Below are 17,025 nucleotides of genomic sequence, written 5' to 3'. Positions count from 1 at the left end.
GGGTTCCCTCCCCCTTCCTTTATAACTGAATGTTGGAATTAAAAAGGTGGGCTTTGAACATGAAATCGTCTTGGCCCCATTCTTTCTTCCGCCCCGTCTAGATTCCTCTCTTTTCAGCTCGAACTGCCATTCTCAGTTGAACCATTCGTGTTGTGGACTGCGGGCAGGCCGCAACAGTTGCAAACACAAACAACTTCCAGGAGGTATTGCTCTGGGATCTTAGATGTAGCCTTTGAAGACAAAGCTATGAGTTCTAAATGATGGTAGAGGAGTTGGGTCTATCGTGAGTTGAGTTGTGATCCCCCAAGCAGAAATATCAAAGTTCTATCTCCCAGCATCTGTGAATCTGATCTTATTTGGAAGAAGGGTTATTGAGTGTAGGATCATGGTAGGCTCAAAAGATTGTCACTAGTACTATGGTAAGGATAGGACATCCAGAGGTACAGCATTATCCATGGCTAAGAAAGCCATATGGTTATTAAGTCAGGATAAGAGTAGAGTTATTGAAAGCCAAGAGAGATTCCCAAAGTAAGAGAATCCTTCCTGGGAGGCTCTGTGAGTATGGACCCGCTAATACCATAATTTCAGAGAAGTGTGAAGCATACATTTATGTTGCTTGGCACTACGCAGGTTATGATACTGTTGTGGAAGCTATGAGAAATTAATATTCAGAGGCATGAAGCTTGGAAACTTATCCTAGTTTTTCTCTTTATCTACATTCATATCTTTCTGTTTCCCTTTAATAGGAAGAGGATATTCATCAATGCCTTAACTTTGGTATGACCAATAAAAAAGGCTGCAATTCGGTGTCAGACCTTCAAAGCTTTGTATGCTTTCATTTCCTTTCTTATTCCTTTGTACATAATATTCCTTTGTCCAGACTAGCTTGTCCCTTCATGCTTGGTCAGATCAATGAGTATTCCTGAACCAGCAGTGAGGCTGAAGTTCCAGACCCCTTGACTAAAAAATAGTTAAAACTAGAGAAGCAGCAATCTCTTCCATAATCTCACAACCTGAACAAAGTTATATCCATTTCATTTCTGTTTCTATAATAAAATAGCCAATGTTGGATGAGGTACACAGAAAATGAGGATGCTTGATTCACAGTACTGGAGGTTAAAGAGCATGCCACTATTGTTGTCTGAGCCTTAATAAGGATCCCATAGTAGGAGTAGAAGGACAGTTCACATGGAAAGACAGAGAATGATGGGGTTCAATGGAGACCAATATTAATTACTTCCAAGGCCATAACTTCAGTGAATTAATGACCTTTGTTTATAAAATATAATGTTGTCATGCTGGGTACTAAGAAGTCAATATACTAGAGCTTAGGAGACATATCCAAAGCTATATTCAAGCAGTATCAAATCCCTCTAAAGTACTGTACTTTACCTGGCTCCCCCACACTATTTTGTTCTGATGGAATGTGCGAAAAACCTTTATTTTTCCACCATTGTTGTGAAATAATGAGTTAAAAGAGCCAGTCTGTTCTTTCTGAACTGATCCCACTCATATAAATGTGTACTCCTAACAAATAGCATGGAATATTAAAATGAAGACAAAATATTAAGATATAATAATTTTAGAAAAAGAATGGTTTAGTATTATATAATTACCTTATGGGTTACTTTAATCAGTCATTTATAAACACATAGGACAGTCATTACATGTTTATCGTGAGTCCAAGGACTTGATTTACAAAAGTGAACAATAACAGGGGCTTAGGAGATAGCTCCGTCAGTAAAAAGTTTAGAGTGGAAGCCTCAGATAGTACAAATGTAAAAAGCTGGCTGTGGTGGTACATGTGATTCTAGCACTAAAGAGGTGTAGACAGAGATGGTTAAATGACCAGCCTTGCAGAATAGGTGAGCTCCAGTGATTTATGTTGTATTTCAAAAGAGATTGAAGATGACATCTTTTATCAAACTCTGGCATAGTTCACACAAATGTGTACATACCCAAAAGTTCACATGCTTGACAAGAACACATGCACACCACAAAGCACACAATACACAGTGAGCAAAAAACAGTGTTCATGGAATGAAAGGGGGCAGTTATACTAATTAAGTAGATTTAATCCCTATCAAAATCATTTTGTGTTTAAGACATTGAGCAAATTACTAAATTTCACTAAGCCTCATTTTTTTTCACATGGAAATAGTAATAGCTGATGGTCTCAAATGAGTGCCATAAATGATCATATACATACATATATATATAATATATATATTATATATATATATATATGTGTGTGTGTGTGTGTGTGTGTGTGTGTATGTAACTGTTAGGTTATATAGATATATAACCTGACAGTTATAATCATTCAGTAAATGCCAGTGATAATAACAATAAAGTGACAATAGACTAATGAATTATTTATTAAGTATTTACTGTGTAAGCAGATTATGATCAAATGTCTAAGTTCATGCATAAAGCATGAGACTCAGTTCTAGCACTAAAAGTGTTTATGTTTATGTTTAACCATAGCTTACTAAGGAACATAGAGGATGCATTATAGGAGAAACCAGATGACAGCTGGAGTTTCCCTTTTACTAAAATTATGTATATCAGTTTGAAACTGTACTTGGAAGGTGCACTGAAGAGATTGCTTGATGATTAAGAACACTTGCTGATCTTGCAAAGGACCAAAGTTCAATTCCCAGCACCCACTTGAAGGCTGCCTGTCATATGCTTGTGCATCACGTGTACACATGAAGGAAAATACTTACACAATAAAATAAATCAAGTATTAATAGTATTTCTAAAACTGAACTTTTCTGCTGATAATAGATACCAAAGATGACAATATTTTAACAACTGTACAATTTTTATTTTCTCTTTTACAAAAATCCAGAGATAACTAATACACAACTGGCTACCTGGTAGCAAGTACCCCTGTTTGTTTGATTGGTTGGTTGTTTGGTTGTTGTTGCTGCTGTTGCTGCTGCTGTTTTTCTTTGTTTTGCTTTCTTTCAAGATAGGGTTTCTCTGTATAACTCAGAGAACTGTCCTGGAACTCACTCTGTAGACCAGGCTGGCCTTGAACTCAGAAATCTGCCTTCCTCTGCCTCTCAAGTGCTGGGATTAAAGGTGTGTTCCACCACTGCCCGGCACTGTTCTTTCCTCAATGCCTTTTGTGATCTCTGCAACTAACCGTACATTCTAACTAACAATTCAAGATGGCTGCTGAAGCTTCAATAGGACTGTGTTAAAGTCAGGAATCTGGCGGAATGAGGAAAGGGTAAAAATGAACAATACTAGCTTTTGATTCCATCTTTTTAAAAAAGCTATTTTTAAAATCTCATTGAAAATAAAAATGCATGTCATCTAGTTGGTCAGACCTCAGTGACAAAAGAAAGCCTAGAGCCTTTAGTCTTTCTAAACACCATCAAAATTCCAATCATAAGAAAAAAAGGGGATACAAGTTAGCTTCCTTTCCACCCACCCACCTTTCCTGCTTGCTGAGTTTTCTGGGGCAACTCCAGGTGCTCTGAGCAGTCAGCTAACCCCAGTGAACCTCCATTCTCTTGCCACCTCTCCATCTGCCTTCATTGTACCTGTGGATCCTAAACCATACAGGTTAGCTTCTGCCTCCCATTTTCCCTGCTCCCTGGGTCCCTTGGGGCATCCCCAGTCTTCTTGAGCAATCAGCTAGCCCTGGTAGAACTCCATTCTTCTACTATCTCTCCAGCTACTTTCATCAGATCTGTGAATACTGAACCACACAGACCTTCAGATTCTGAAACATACAGAGTTGTTGATCTGGAACCACACAGCTAAATAATACCCATTAGTGGTCAGCCATACCAGGGTCATTGAGGTTAACCTCTCTCCCATTACCTACTACAACAGGAACATCCAGGCACCAAAGCCATCCAGATGGTTAAAAGTCCTTGAAAGAACCCAATCAATATGAGCCAGGGCAATGTGTCACCTTCAGAGCACAGCTATCCTACTACACCAAGCCCTGGATTTCCTAACACAACCAAAGCACAAGAATATGGCCTTAAATCCAATCATATGTAGTTGATAGAGGCCTTTAAAGAGTAAATGAATAAATTTCTTAAAGAAATGCAGGAAAACAGAATTAAACAGGTGAAGGAAACAAATAAAACTGTACAAGACCTGAAAATGGAAGTAGAAGCAACAAAGAAAACACAAACTGAGGAATCCTGGAGATGGAAAATGGAGGGAAGAGAACAGGAACAACAACTGTAGGAAACACCAACAGAATACAGGAGGTGGAAGGCAGAATCTCATGTGTAGAAGATACAATAGAAGAATGTATACACCAACCAAAGAAAATGTTCAATAAAAAGTAAAAATTTACTGACACAAAACATTCAGGAGATCTGGGATATCATGAAAAGACCTAATTTAAGGGATAGGAGAAGGCAAGGAGTCCCAGCTTCAAGGCTCAGAAAATGTTTTCAACAAAATCATAGAAGAAAAGTTTTCTGACCAAAACATGGATGCCTATAAATGTACAAGAAGTTTATAGAATGTCAATCAGACTGGACCAAAAAGGAAAATTCTCCTGCCATACAATAATCAAAACACAAATTCTACAGAACAAAGAAAGAATATTAAAAGCCAAAAGGGAAAAAGGCCAGGTAACACATAAAGGCAGACCTATCAGAATTATACCTGACTTTTCAAAAGAGACTCTATCTAAAACCTAAAAGGGCCTGAACAAATTCCTTGCAACCTCTAAGAAACCACAGATGCCAATCTAGATTGCTATACACAGCATAACTTTTAATCACCATAGATAGATAAAACAATGTATTTCAAGACAAATCCAAATTCAATCAATATCTACCCACATATCCAGCTCTACAGAAAATATTAGAAGGACAACTCCAACCCAAGAAATACAACTACATCCCCCCAAACACAGGAAATTAGTAATTCCATACCAGCAAAAACAAGGGAAGCACACACACACACACACACACACACACACACACCTAACCCCACACCACACTAATATCACCAACATTAAAATAACAGGAAATAACAATCACTGGTCATTAGTATCTCTCAACATCACTGGACTCAACTCCTTAATAAAAACACAAAGGCTTATAGAATGGGTGGGAAAGCAGGATCCATCATTTTGTTGCACACATGAAGCACACCTCACCAATAAAGATAGACATTACCTCACAGTAAAGACCTGTAAAAAAGTTTTCCAAGCAAACAGACCCAAGAAGCAAACTGGAATAGCCATTCTACTGTCCAATAAAATAGACTTTCAACCAAAATTAATCAAAAGAAATAGGTAAAGATACTTCATACTCATCAAATTCCACAAAGGGGACACATGTTTGCAAGAAAAAAATTGCTAAAGCTTAAATTGCATATTGAACCCACCATATTGACTCTCACCAATTGACAAGTCACCCAGACAAAATCTAAACAGAGAAATAATGAAACTAACAGACATTATGACTCAAATAGACCTAACAGACATCTATAGAACATTTCACCCAAATACAAAAGAATATACATTCTTCTCAGCACCTCATGGATCCTTCTGCATGACTGATGATATAATTGGTTGTTGCCTGTACCTTTTGCTACCGCACCTAAGCTCCAGTAACAGGCTGCAGTAACAGCCCCCACCTAGATTCCCTGGATTAACAGATGAAAAACACAGACACACACATTCCTCAATTACAACCTGCCTTATGCTGACCACCTCCAATCTACCACAGCTAGCACGCCCTTCCCAGTACTTCCAGCACAGCATCCTAAATCTGCTGTCAACTTCAGTTGCTCAGCCACCTTCAATCCCAGCTCAACATCCCAACCTCCCACGTGGAGAAGCAGCTCATGGCTGCTCCACCTGAAATCACACATGGCTGGTTGGCTTTTCTCCCTCCAAAGCAGGATAAGCACCCGATTTTTTCTCCCCTGTGTCTGCTAGCTCTCCAAAAGTCCTGCCTATCTTTCCATTCAGCAATTGGTCCATGACATCTTTACTGATAGATCAAGAACAAATAGGGGAACAGAACCTTAACATCAGAACCACCCCTACAGTAGATTACAAAGCAAGCATCAACAGATACACCATGGATGAAAGCTGGACTTCAACAACAACAGAAACCCAAGAAAGTCTACACAGTCATGGGAATTGAACAACCCACTCCTCAATGATTTCTGGGTCAGGGAAGAAATAAAGAAAGTAAAGACTTTATAGAACTCAATGAAAAATGAAGGCACAGCACACCCAAATTTATGGGACACAATGAAAGCAGTGCTAAGGGGAAATTTCATAGCATTAAGTGCCTCCATAGAGAAGTTAGAAAGTTCTTATACAAGCAGTTTAAAAGTACACCTGAAAGCTCTAGAAAAGGAAGCAAGCACATCAAAGAAGAGTAGAAGGCTGGGAATAGTCAAAATCCAGGCTGAAACCAATTGGTTCAAAACAAAGAAAACAGTACATAGAATCAATGAAACCAAGAGGTAGTTCTTTGAGAAACTCAACAAGAGACAAAACCTTAGCCAAACTAACCAAAAGACAGGAACAGTAACCAAATACACAAAATCAGAACTGAGAAGGGATACATAACAACAGACACTGCCGAAATTCAAAGAATCAGTAGGTCATAACTTCAAAAGCCTGTATTCCACAAAATTGGAAAACATTAATTAAATGGAAGATTTTCTAGACAGATACCACTTACCAAAGTTAAATCAAGATCAGGTGAACTATTTGTATAGCTTTATAAATACTAACGAAATAGAAATAATCATTAAAAGTCTTCCAACCAAAAGTCCAGGGTCAGATGGTTTCAGTGGAGAGCTCTACCAAACTTTCAAAGAAGAGCTAATACCAATACTCTCCCAAACTATTCCACAAAATAAAAACAGAAAGCACACTACTTAATTATTTGAGGCCACAGTTACCCTGATACCTAAACTACACAAAGACTCAACAAAGAAAGAGAACTTCAGACAGATTTTATATGAACATTGATTCAAAAATATGTAATAAAATACTCACAAACCAAATCCAGAAACATGCCAAAGGCATCATCTAGCGCAATCAAGTAGGCTTCCACCCACAGATGCAGGGATGGTTCAATATACTAAAATCCATCAACATAACCCACAATGTAAACAATATGAAAAAAAACCACATGATTATCTCATTAGGTGATGAAAACTTCTTTGACAAAATCCACACCCCTTTATGTTAAAGGTATGCGAGAGATCAGGGATACATGACACATACCTAAACACAATAAAAACAATACACAGCAAGCCAATTGCCAACATCAAGCTAAATGTAGAGAAACTCAAAGCAATCCCACTAAAATCAGTGACAAGACAAGGCTGTACACTCTCTCCCTGTCTATTCAATATAGTACTTGAAGTTCTAGCCAGAGCAATAAGCCATCTAAAGGAGTTCAAGGGGATACAAATTGGAAAGGAAGAGTTCAAAGTATTGCTATTTGCAGATGATAGGGTAGTATACATAAGTGACCCCAAAATTTTTACAAAAAAACTTCCACAGTTGATAAACACCTTCATCAAAGTGTCTAGATACCAAATTTACTCCAAGAAATCAGTAGCCCTCCTTTATACAAATGATAAACTGGCCAAGAAATAAATTATGGAAGCAACACCCTTTACAATAGCCAAGAATAATATAAAAATATCTTGGTGTAACTCTAACCAAGCAAGTGACAAGAAGTTTAAATTGCCATGCTCATGATTGGTTGGACTAATAGTGAAAATGGCCATCTTACCCAAAGCGGTTTACAGATTCAATGTAATTCCCACCAACATACCAACACAACTCTTTACAGACTTTGACAAAACAGTTTCAACTTCATATGGAAAACCAAAAAACATAGGATAGCAAAACAATCCTGAACATTAAAAAACTTCTGGAGGTCTTACCGTCCCTGACCTCAAGTTATACTACAAAACAGTAGTAATAAAAATTGTATGATATTGATATAGGAACAGACAGGTTGATCAATGGAATAGAATAGAAGACCCTGAAATAAACCCATTCACATATGAACACTTGATCTTTAACAAAGAAGGTAAAATCATATAGTGGAGAAAAAAAAGCAACTTCAACAAATAATGCTGGGTATCTACAAGTAGAAAATGTAAATAGATCCATATCTATCACCCTGCACGAAACTCATGTTCCAGTGGATCAAAGAACTCAACATAAAACCAGATGCACAAAATCTAATATTACAGAAAGGAGGGGTAGCCTTGAACCCTCGGCTCAGGAGACAACTTTCTGAAAAGAACACCAATGACTCAGGCTCTAAGATCAACAATTGATAAATCGGGTCTCATGAAACTGAAAAACTTCTGTAAGGCAAAGGACACTGTCAATAGGCAAAACAGATGCCTACATGCCAGCTCTCTGCTGGCAGGTCTAGGCTGAGAAGGAGAGAACCTGGTCCAGCCGAGTCTCTCCAAGGCTGGAATCTCCTGCCTTATAGAGAATAACCACCCCAAGTTGGGAGTCTGTCAAAGCAGGAACTCATTGTATTATATGAGTCTTTTGTTTATATGGGGTTGTGGAAAGAAGTGGGGATTTTTGGTGAGGTGAGATGATGTATGGTGTGTTGTGAGATGACAGGGGGCGTGGGTGATCTCACAGGACCTATAAGAAGTTGGCAGATCAGCGGTAGCTAGGCAGAGGCAGGTTTAAGCAGGTAGTGCTGAGTTACGCCAGTACTGAAGTGAACAAGACAGGTCTCTAAACTGGAGCAAAGGCTCAGGCTCCTTAATAGGCCTCAGCATCTGGACGAATAAGATTGGCAAAGGGTGTTCACCAACCCCAGGCCTGACAGAATGCTAATATCCAAAATTTATAAGGAACTCAAGAAGTTGGACACCAACAAGTCAACGCAAGTAAATATGGGGTCCCAAGCTGAAAAGAATTCTCAACAGGGGAATCCCAAATGGCTGAGACGCATTTTTTTTTAAATTCTAATTCTTTAGTCATCAGGGAAATGCAAATCAAAACAACTCCGAGTTTACATCTTACACCCATCAGAATGGCTAAGATCAAAAACTCAAGTGACAACACATGCGTGAGAAGATGTGAGACAAGGGGAACACTCCTTCATTGTTGGTGGAAGTGCAAACGTGTACAACCCCTTTGGAAAGCAATTTGGCATTTTCTTAGAAAACTGGGGATAGTTCTACCTGAAGACCCAGCTATACCACTTCTGGGCATATACCCAAAATCTGATCCACCATCCCAAATAGACACTTACTTAACTATGTTCATAGCAGCTTCATTCATAATAACCAAAAAAAAAAAAAAATGGAAACAACCTAGGTGTCTCTTAACTGAAAAATAGGTAAAGAAAATGTGTTACATCTACAAATTGGAATACTATTCAGCTAGGAGAAACAAAGACATCATGAATTTTGCAGGCTGGATGGATTTTGAGAATATCATCCTGAGTGAGGTAACTCAATTCCAAAAGGTTATGTGTATGTATTCACTTATAAGTGGATATTAGCCATAAAATACAGGATGGTCTGTCAAATTTTTAACCCAGAAATGTTCCTGTCTATAGGAAAGACAGGGACAAAAAAAAAAAATAGAACAGATACTGAAGGACAGGTCATCTAGAGACTGCCCTACCTAGGGATCCATCCCATCTGCAGACACTAACCCCCCACACTATTGCTTACATAAAGAAGCTTTTGCTGACAGGAACCTGGTAGGGCTGTTCCTTGAGATATTCTACCAGCACCTGACCAATACAGATGCAGATACTCACAGCCAACCATCTGAGACTGAGCCCAGGGACCCCAATGGAAGAGCTAGAGGGAAGGACTGGAAGAGCTGAAGGGGATTGCAGCACCATTGTAAGAACAATATCAGTTAACTAAACCACACGGAGCTCCCAGGGACTAAGCCACCAGCCAAAGAGTACAAATAGCTCCCATGGGTCCAGCCACATATGTAGCAGAGGATGGCCTTATCTGACATCAATGGGCAGGGAGGCCCTGGGTCCTGTGGAGACTTGATGTCCCAGTGTAGGGGTATGCTAGAACAGTGAGGCAGGAGTGCGTGAGTGTATGGAAGAGCTCCCTCATAGAGGTAAAGGGGATGGGGGAAAGGGAGGATGGGATAGGGGCTTTGCAGAGGGGTAACTGGGAAGGGGGATATAATTTCAAATATAAATGAATAAAGTGATTAATAAAAAAATACAGGATGCTCATGCTACAGTCCAGAGACCCAAGGATGCTGGTCAGGAAAACACTTGGAAGGGGGAATGGAATGGTTGTAGAAGACAGATGGAGAAAGGGAACTGGATAGAGTGGGGATCAGGAGGGGAGTGGGAGGCAAGAGGTTGGGTGCAGGGAGGGGCAGGGGAATGGCTGGATGGCCATAAGAATGAATGGAAATCTGCAACTGATGGGGTAGGAGGTAAGGAGCATCTTCAGGAAGAGACAGAGACTCTGGATTTGGGATAAAGGAGGTGCCGAAGAATCAGTGGGGTGTTCTTAGGTATGACTCAACGCATTGGGTATATGGAACCTGAAGAGGCCACCTCCTGTAGCCAGGCAGGAACTCCAGTGGAGCGACAGGGAGTTTCTGTCATACACGTGATTCTCTCTTTGTATGTATGTATGTATGTATGTATGTATGTATGTATGTATGTATGTATGTAGTATGTGGTATGTAGTATGTAGTATGTGTGTATTTAAAATTGTACCAGACAGCACCACAGGAAGATCATAGGTTCAGAGGTGGAAAGCAACTGAACTGTGTAGAGTGTTAAGACTCTATCACAGGCAGCCAAGGGACACCCTAGCCAGGAAAGTTGACAGCCTCTCACTTTGGAATCCAGCTATCCCATGCTCTGATGCCCTGCAAATATAATCTTAGCAGCCTCATTAGGATATTGTCTTTGGAAGATTTTAAAGCCATCCTACCCTCGTCAGTATTTAACTCTGTGAACAATCAAGAGGTTCAGAAGTCAGCTGTTTCTCCTGGAGGGACATCTCACCACCTCCAAATATTTCAGGATAACTGAGAACAAGTTTTAACTGCACCTTGTGGAGTAAGTCTCTGGCCCAGAGGGACTGCCACAAGCATCCCCAGCGCATCTGCTCCTCACTGATCCAGTACGCCCAGAGTCCAGTGGCCCGCCAAGTCCACTGCCCTGCTGTCTCTCTCCCAAAGACTGCTAGGTGCCTAAAAGCTTCTAATTGACAGCTAAGGTCTCAATCAAGAGTTCTCTCAAAGCTGAAAGAAACTAGGAGCACGACAGTCTGGGAGATGTAGTCCTCCCAAATGTCATCCATCACTCTCGGGGTTCCCTCTCGAGGTCCGTAGAAGAGCAAGTAGTCAGTCCTATGTCACAGAATCTAGATATATGATCCTACTGTGGTGGCGAAATCGAGCTGCACGGGACAAATGGGAGGCTTCGAGGGGGTTGGGAGGTTGTGCAAGAACGGACTACAACTCCCATGCCGCCTCGCGCGGAGCAGGAGCTGGCTGTTCGCTTTGCGTGACCGCAGCAGGTTGGTCCTGGAGCAGATGAGCGCAGAATATTTAGGCGAAAGCAAGGGGAGGGGGGAGCGCGGGGCAGGAGGAGTACCTCGGCCAAGAAAATTATGCATGCGTTAGGCAAGCTCTGAGAGAATGGCTGTGGAAGGTAAGGGACGCTTGGGGCGTTTTAAGCTCCCTCTTAACCCGCGCACTCCAATCCACACATCCCTGATGAAGCTTGGCTCCGGTGGGGAGGAGAGAAAAGGGGGTGGCGGCAAGCGGGCCCCTTCTCCCTTGTACCACTTGGCGCACACCTGAGCCTTGCAAGGCCAGGAGGCACCTGCTTCATTTGCCTTTGAGAGAGGTGTAGGTGAGCAGGACTTCAGGGCAGAAGGTGAAAAAAGAGCGCTCCCAGTCCTCAGCTTTGTGATGGAAATGGGTGGACAGCCGGGAAGTCCAGCGCGAGGGAATAGCCCTGACTTGCCCTTTCCCTTCCCCTCCAGCCAAGGTAGGCTGGGTGGCCACATTGCTGGGGATGCACGCTTGGCCACCCACACGTGGGAAAGGACTCTAGCCAGGTGCGTCATCCAGAAGCTTCGACTGCCATTGGGTCGAGGACCCCTCGCTGTGTGTAACCAGCAGTGGCTGCAGAAGACATGCCCCTAGGATGGGGCTGTCTTTACATCTGCTTCTGTATAGTCCTGCCTAGGGGTTAGCAAAGTTCACAGAATCAGTGTAAGTCAGCCGCTTGGATTGGGAAATTCTTTCCTTTGAAGACTGCCTTCCTATTTCCTTGTATAATTTTGGACTTCGAGTTTGCCATTTTGATTGCACAGCCCTGCCTGTGTTGTACTTTCCGGTTAAGAGTTGGGTCAGGCAAATTTTGAGGGATTGGAGTTTTCCACGTCACTTTCACTTACTTTAGAGGACAGACTTTTTGTTCAGGGTAGGTCCGGGGATATGACCGGGGGAGATGGATGGGAGGGCATGTGTAGCAGGAGGGTTTCTGGTGTCAAATTAGAGGTCTCATACTTCTATGATGAGATAAAGTGAAACGAGTGTAGGATTATAAAGGGAGCCTACCTTCACTTCCAGAATTATGGTTCCCGAGTGCACTTAGGGTTAGAGGGGACCTGAAGCAGGAAAAGGAAGGCGTGGTTGCCAGCAACATCAGGCTGCTTGCCAAAGGGAAATGAGCTGGTTCCTTGGAGGCTACAGAGAAGAAAAACCCAGAGGGTTTCTTGCTTCTGCCTCACCTCTCTGCCTCAGGAGACAGCAAATGAAATAAATACCCTGGCCCTTTACTTGAAGTAGCAAGGGTCCAACTCACACACTCAACACCTGTAAACTCAGGACTGACTCTGGGTGATCTCAGGATCAGAGCCTCTTAGCTAGATGTCTCTACTTTCAGCTTTTCCAACTATGCCAGGAAAAATGTCCACCTCCCCAACACACACCCCTCTACCCTTCTCTCAGGTAGAAAAGTATGTAGGTAGTTTGGTAGATAACAGATAATGATAGATAGATAGATAGATAGATAGATAGATAGATAGATAGATAGATAGATAGATAGATAGATAGACAGACAGACAGACAGAGATGATAGAGCTGCCACAGAAACAGAAAGCCAACATAAAATCAATCAGTGAAAGTTGAGAACAAGTCTTTTTATCTTCCACCACCCTTCCACCTCACCACATCAGGTAACATTAATTTTGATCTCCCTTTTGTGTCCCCCTAGTAAAGGCTACTCCCTCCCACTTGGCAGTCCACAGTGTTCTTAAAGATAATTTGCTGTTCACTCTGAGAAGTATAGAATAGAATTAGTCATATTTCTTGCCTGGTGAGGTTTGCATCAGTAAAGCCTAGCCTTACAAAAACAAGGACTCTGAAAGTGTTTGTAGACTTCAAAGAGCTTATTTTATTTTCTAATGGATTCCTTGATTGAAAAGTCTGTGTAATAAACAGAGTACCTAGGTTTGAAGGACAATGAGGACTGAAGTAGACAGGTGAAGGAAGTGTTTTAAACTTTCCCTGGAATGGATTCCTGTCTGTAGTTCTTTCAGGATGAAGTAGTCCCATCCTGGTTACTTCGCTGAGGCCCGGAAGACATAATTTCCTGTAGAAGCTCAGTCTAGACCTTCCAGCTCTTCTGCCTTTGCAAGCCATGGGGACCTCCTGCTCTCATATTCCCTAGCACCAGTGCCTAAATGTACACATATCACACTTAATATGTCTCTCACTGGAATCTGAAGCACTGGGAGACTGAGACCAAACACTCCGATTTGCCAAGCAGTAGCATGGAACGTGCTTCATAGCATGCCCTCAAAAACTGCCTGTGGATTGCACAACAGACATTCGGGGAACTCTTAAAACTGACTCCATAAGGGTGCCTGAGGTCGTCTTAGTTGTCCAAATGCCACAGATGGGAAGTTTTAAGGCCCCCCTCAGCCCTCATGTTTGAAGTCTCAAAACTACTGTTTTCTTCTCCTGCTGAGAATGGCATTGCCCTGTTAGTGCTCATTTGAGATTTAGGAAACAGTACCCAGTGCTACTACTTCAGAGTTTTGTGCCCTGAGATCATCAGGAGACTAAATTTCCTAACCCATGTGACCATCATGTACAGAATCACAGGTCAAGATCAAATAGTGACCAGTTTATGTATGTTCGCTGAGAAATAGTGAGTCGAGGAAAGAAGAATTTTATTAGAGCAACTTGAAAGGAAATATAGCATATAATAATATCTGAGCCTTTGTGTCTATATCTGGAAGAAAAAATGGACTTGGTACTGTTTTGGGAACAGTGTAGTAGAAAACAGATTTTATAGAAGGGTGCCTGGAACACAGGCTATCTATGAATGTTCCTTATTCTCTCTGTCATTCCTCCCCTATAAAAAAGGTCTACTGTTTAGCACCTGTTTTACACTTTAACTTTTTACTTATTCATGCCAGCCACGTTCTCTAATTAGCAACAAATTAGAAGGTTTTTATAATGTGTAACCCTCCTTTTAAGTAAATTTGAACTTGTAAAAACGTTAATTGCAAGTAGGGCACTTACTCATTTTGCTGAATGTGTGGCTTCCTATTTAAGGTGGAAATTGGGGTCCTTTGTTTACTGTTTTATAACTACTGTGATGCATGTACATACATACATACATACATATTACATTGAATTTAAGAAAATTCTATTTGTTTATTAGCCATAACCGTGGCGTTTGCTTTGTTTTTCATTTATGGGTGCCTGAACTTTTACATAATTACCTTAGGTTTTCATGTGTTATGTTTAGGTCTTGTGTTTAGCCCAGTGTGTACCCTCTGTGAATGAATGAATGAATGAATGAATGAATGAATTAATGAAAGATGACAATTTGCAGGGTAGAATTATGAGTGCTTTTATTTCTGTACCTGCTCCCATACATGTGCTTTTCAAACATGGGATAGAATATCCTCTTACAGTCTGCATTGTGCTGAGGTTGTATGGTCATGATGAATATTTTTAAAGGAAGAATCTCTAGTCATCTGCTCTCCATGCATACAACATGAAGGCAACTCTACTCACTGATGTGATTCTGACCTTCAGAATTAGTTGTACTATTATAGGGAGAGGGGGAAATGTAGATCCAGAAATACTGATCCACTAGAGGTAGGGTTATCATTGTCTCTGTATTCTATGAGCAGTGCCTGGAACTTAGGAGGCAGCAGTTGTTTCATGAATAAGTGCATGTTTCACAGAGCTAGAGAAGGATTTATCTCCTTGGTGGATTTTGTTGTTGTTTTGTTTTGTTTTTGTGTTTTATTTGTTTTGTTTTAAGAGGAGTGAGCAGCCTGCTCTTAGTGTTTCTACAGCAGGGCAAACAGAATAGCTCTTCTTAAATGGCAAGAAGATGAGTTCCAATTTTCAGCACTAGAAGCTCCCCCTCCTGTCCAGCAAAGTATTTCAAGTGGAAAGCTGTGTGCTCTAAGTGACGTTTATGATCTGAGTTGTTGTTCTTAATTGATTATACTAGTCTGTCTAATGACATCTTACTACCCATTCAGCGTTCAGAGTCTGTAGTTTTTCTGGAATGAGCCTCTTGAAAGGCTAACTAACAGCTGGGAAAGAGGAAGAGAATAGGCACTTGTCGAAGCCATGGGATACTGGGTTTGGAAACCTAATAAATGCTTACCCTACCCACCTTGGTTTAAGAACGAAGCCCCTAGAAAGGAATAACAATACCACCTTTATCACAAGCGATCATCTTGGGTCACCTTTCAGACTCTGAGTCATTTAGTCAGTGAGCATGTTCATACTGCTCTTTGGGTGAACTCACCCTTGTAGAGGCTCCACCCCTCATACACAGCCTTAAAGCAGAAAGAAATGACATCCACAGCTTCCTGCTGAAGCCTGTGCCCTGTGGCTCCCAGAGGCATGCACATAAGATTACTATCCTCTATTTTTATCCCTGCAAGAGGATGAGGAGAGAGACCAGAAGCATTTTGATGAAACCCTCTGCTCCATGCAATGGACAAGAGGCTTCTTTGCCATTGTGCTATTCCACCAAGACTTTTATAACTCCCTTTTCATTCTGTCTTATGTCTAGCCAATGTGTGCTCTCTGAATGAATGCGTGAATGAGAGTTCGGTAAGTTACCGGATGTGATTATGAGTTATTTGAATCCTATACTGGCCACCATGTTGAGGAATTTCCAACACTGTCTACCTGTAGAAGCAGTGAGACGATGGGTGTCTCAATCCAAATGTTCCCACTCTCTCGTGTTTGTGTCTGTTTGTCAATTCTCGCCGACTCCATGCACACCTGCCGGAACCCTGATTCCCACAGATTGAGAGGGGACGACTGAGCCCAGTCCATGGCACTCTTCCACTACAAATGCCATTAATGGTTCCTCTCCTCCACCTCCTCCTCCTCCTCCTCCTATTCCTCCTCCTCCTCCTCCTATTCCTCCTCCTCCTTCTCCTATTCCTCCTCCTCCTATTCCTCCTCCTCCTCCTCCTCTTCCTCCTCCTCCCTCTCCTCCTTTTCCTCCTTCTCCTCCTCTTCCCTTTTTGCTTAATTTCATTTTATTTTCTAGCTCATCAGATCTGATTTACCTGCCTCATCAGCTCCTCTTGACCACTGTGTTTGGAAATAAGAACCGTGGACTGGTTACTCATCATTGAAAGTTCCTAGGGAGTGACTACATGAATAAGAGGCCTCAAAACTGGGATAGGAAACTCAATGTGGCAGCGGTCCTTGCCACTCCCATAGCTCTTGCAGCCTGCTTCAAACAGGGCTTGGTCTAATCCCATGGTTGCCTTACATAGCTCAGGCTTTACTCATCTCTTTCATCTTACCCTGTCTTCCTCAATCGCTTTGCTGTTCTCATAGGCCAGAATGCACAAGGGCTGGAATAGAGATAGGGAAATTCTGGAAACCTTTACCGGTAGAATTGAGTGAAGCGCTGAGTCATGGTAGCTGCTGTGGTGACATGTCATCGAGAAGCCATCGGGGGTATAAAGCCTTAAACTTTGAAGGTGCTATGTCTTTTA

General features: G+C 41.5%; 1 protein-coding gene across 4 annotated transcripts in view; it reads left to right on the top strand.

The window, feature by feature from the left end:
- Nucleotides 1-11,525: 11,525 nt before the first annotated feature.
- Samd12 (sterile alpha motif domain containing 12) overlaps nt 11,526-17,025 on the top strand; it is a 439,438-nt gene continuing 433,938 nt past the window's right edge. For 2 of the 4 annotated variants that reach the window (XM_021183955.2, XM_029469730.1), the window contains exon 1: nt 11,526-11,666. In XM_021183955.2, coding sequence (XP_021039614.1) covers nt 11,654-11,666 — 13 coding nt within the window. In that variant the 5' untranslated portion in view covers nt 11,526-11,653. The remainder of the gene's footprint in view (nt 11,667-17,025) is intronic. The other 2 variants (XM_021183956.2, XM_029469731.1) reach the window with 1 other exon arrangement.

Source organism: Mus caroli, chromosome 15, assembly GCF_900094665.2.
Source record: "Mus caroli chromosome 15, CAROLI_EIJ_v1.1, whole genome shotgun sequence".
Lineage (NCBI taxonomy): Eukaryota > Metazoa > Chordata > Mammalia > Rodentia > Muridae > Mus > Mus caroli.
The sequence above is the reverse complement of the archived record's forward strand: the minus strand, read 5'-3'. Positions and strand labels throughout refer to the sequence as shown.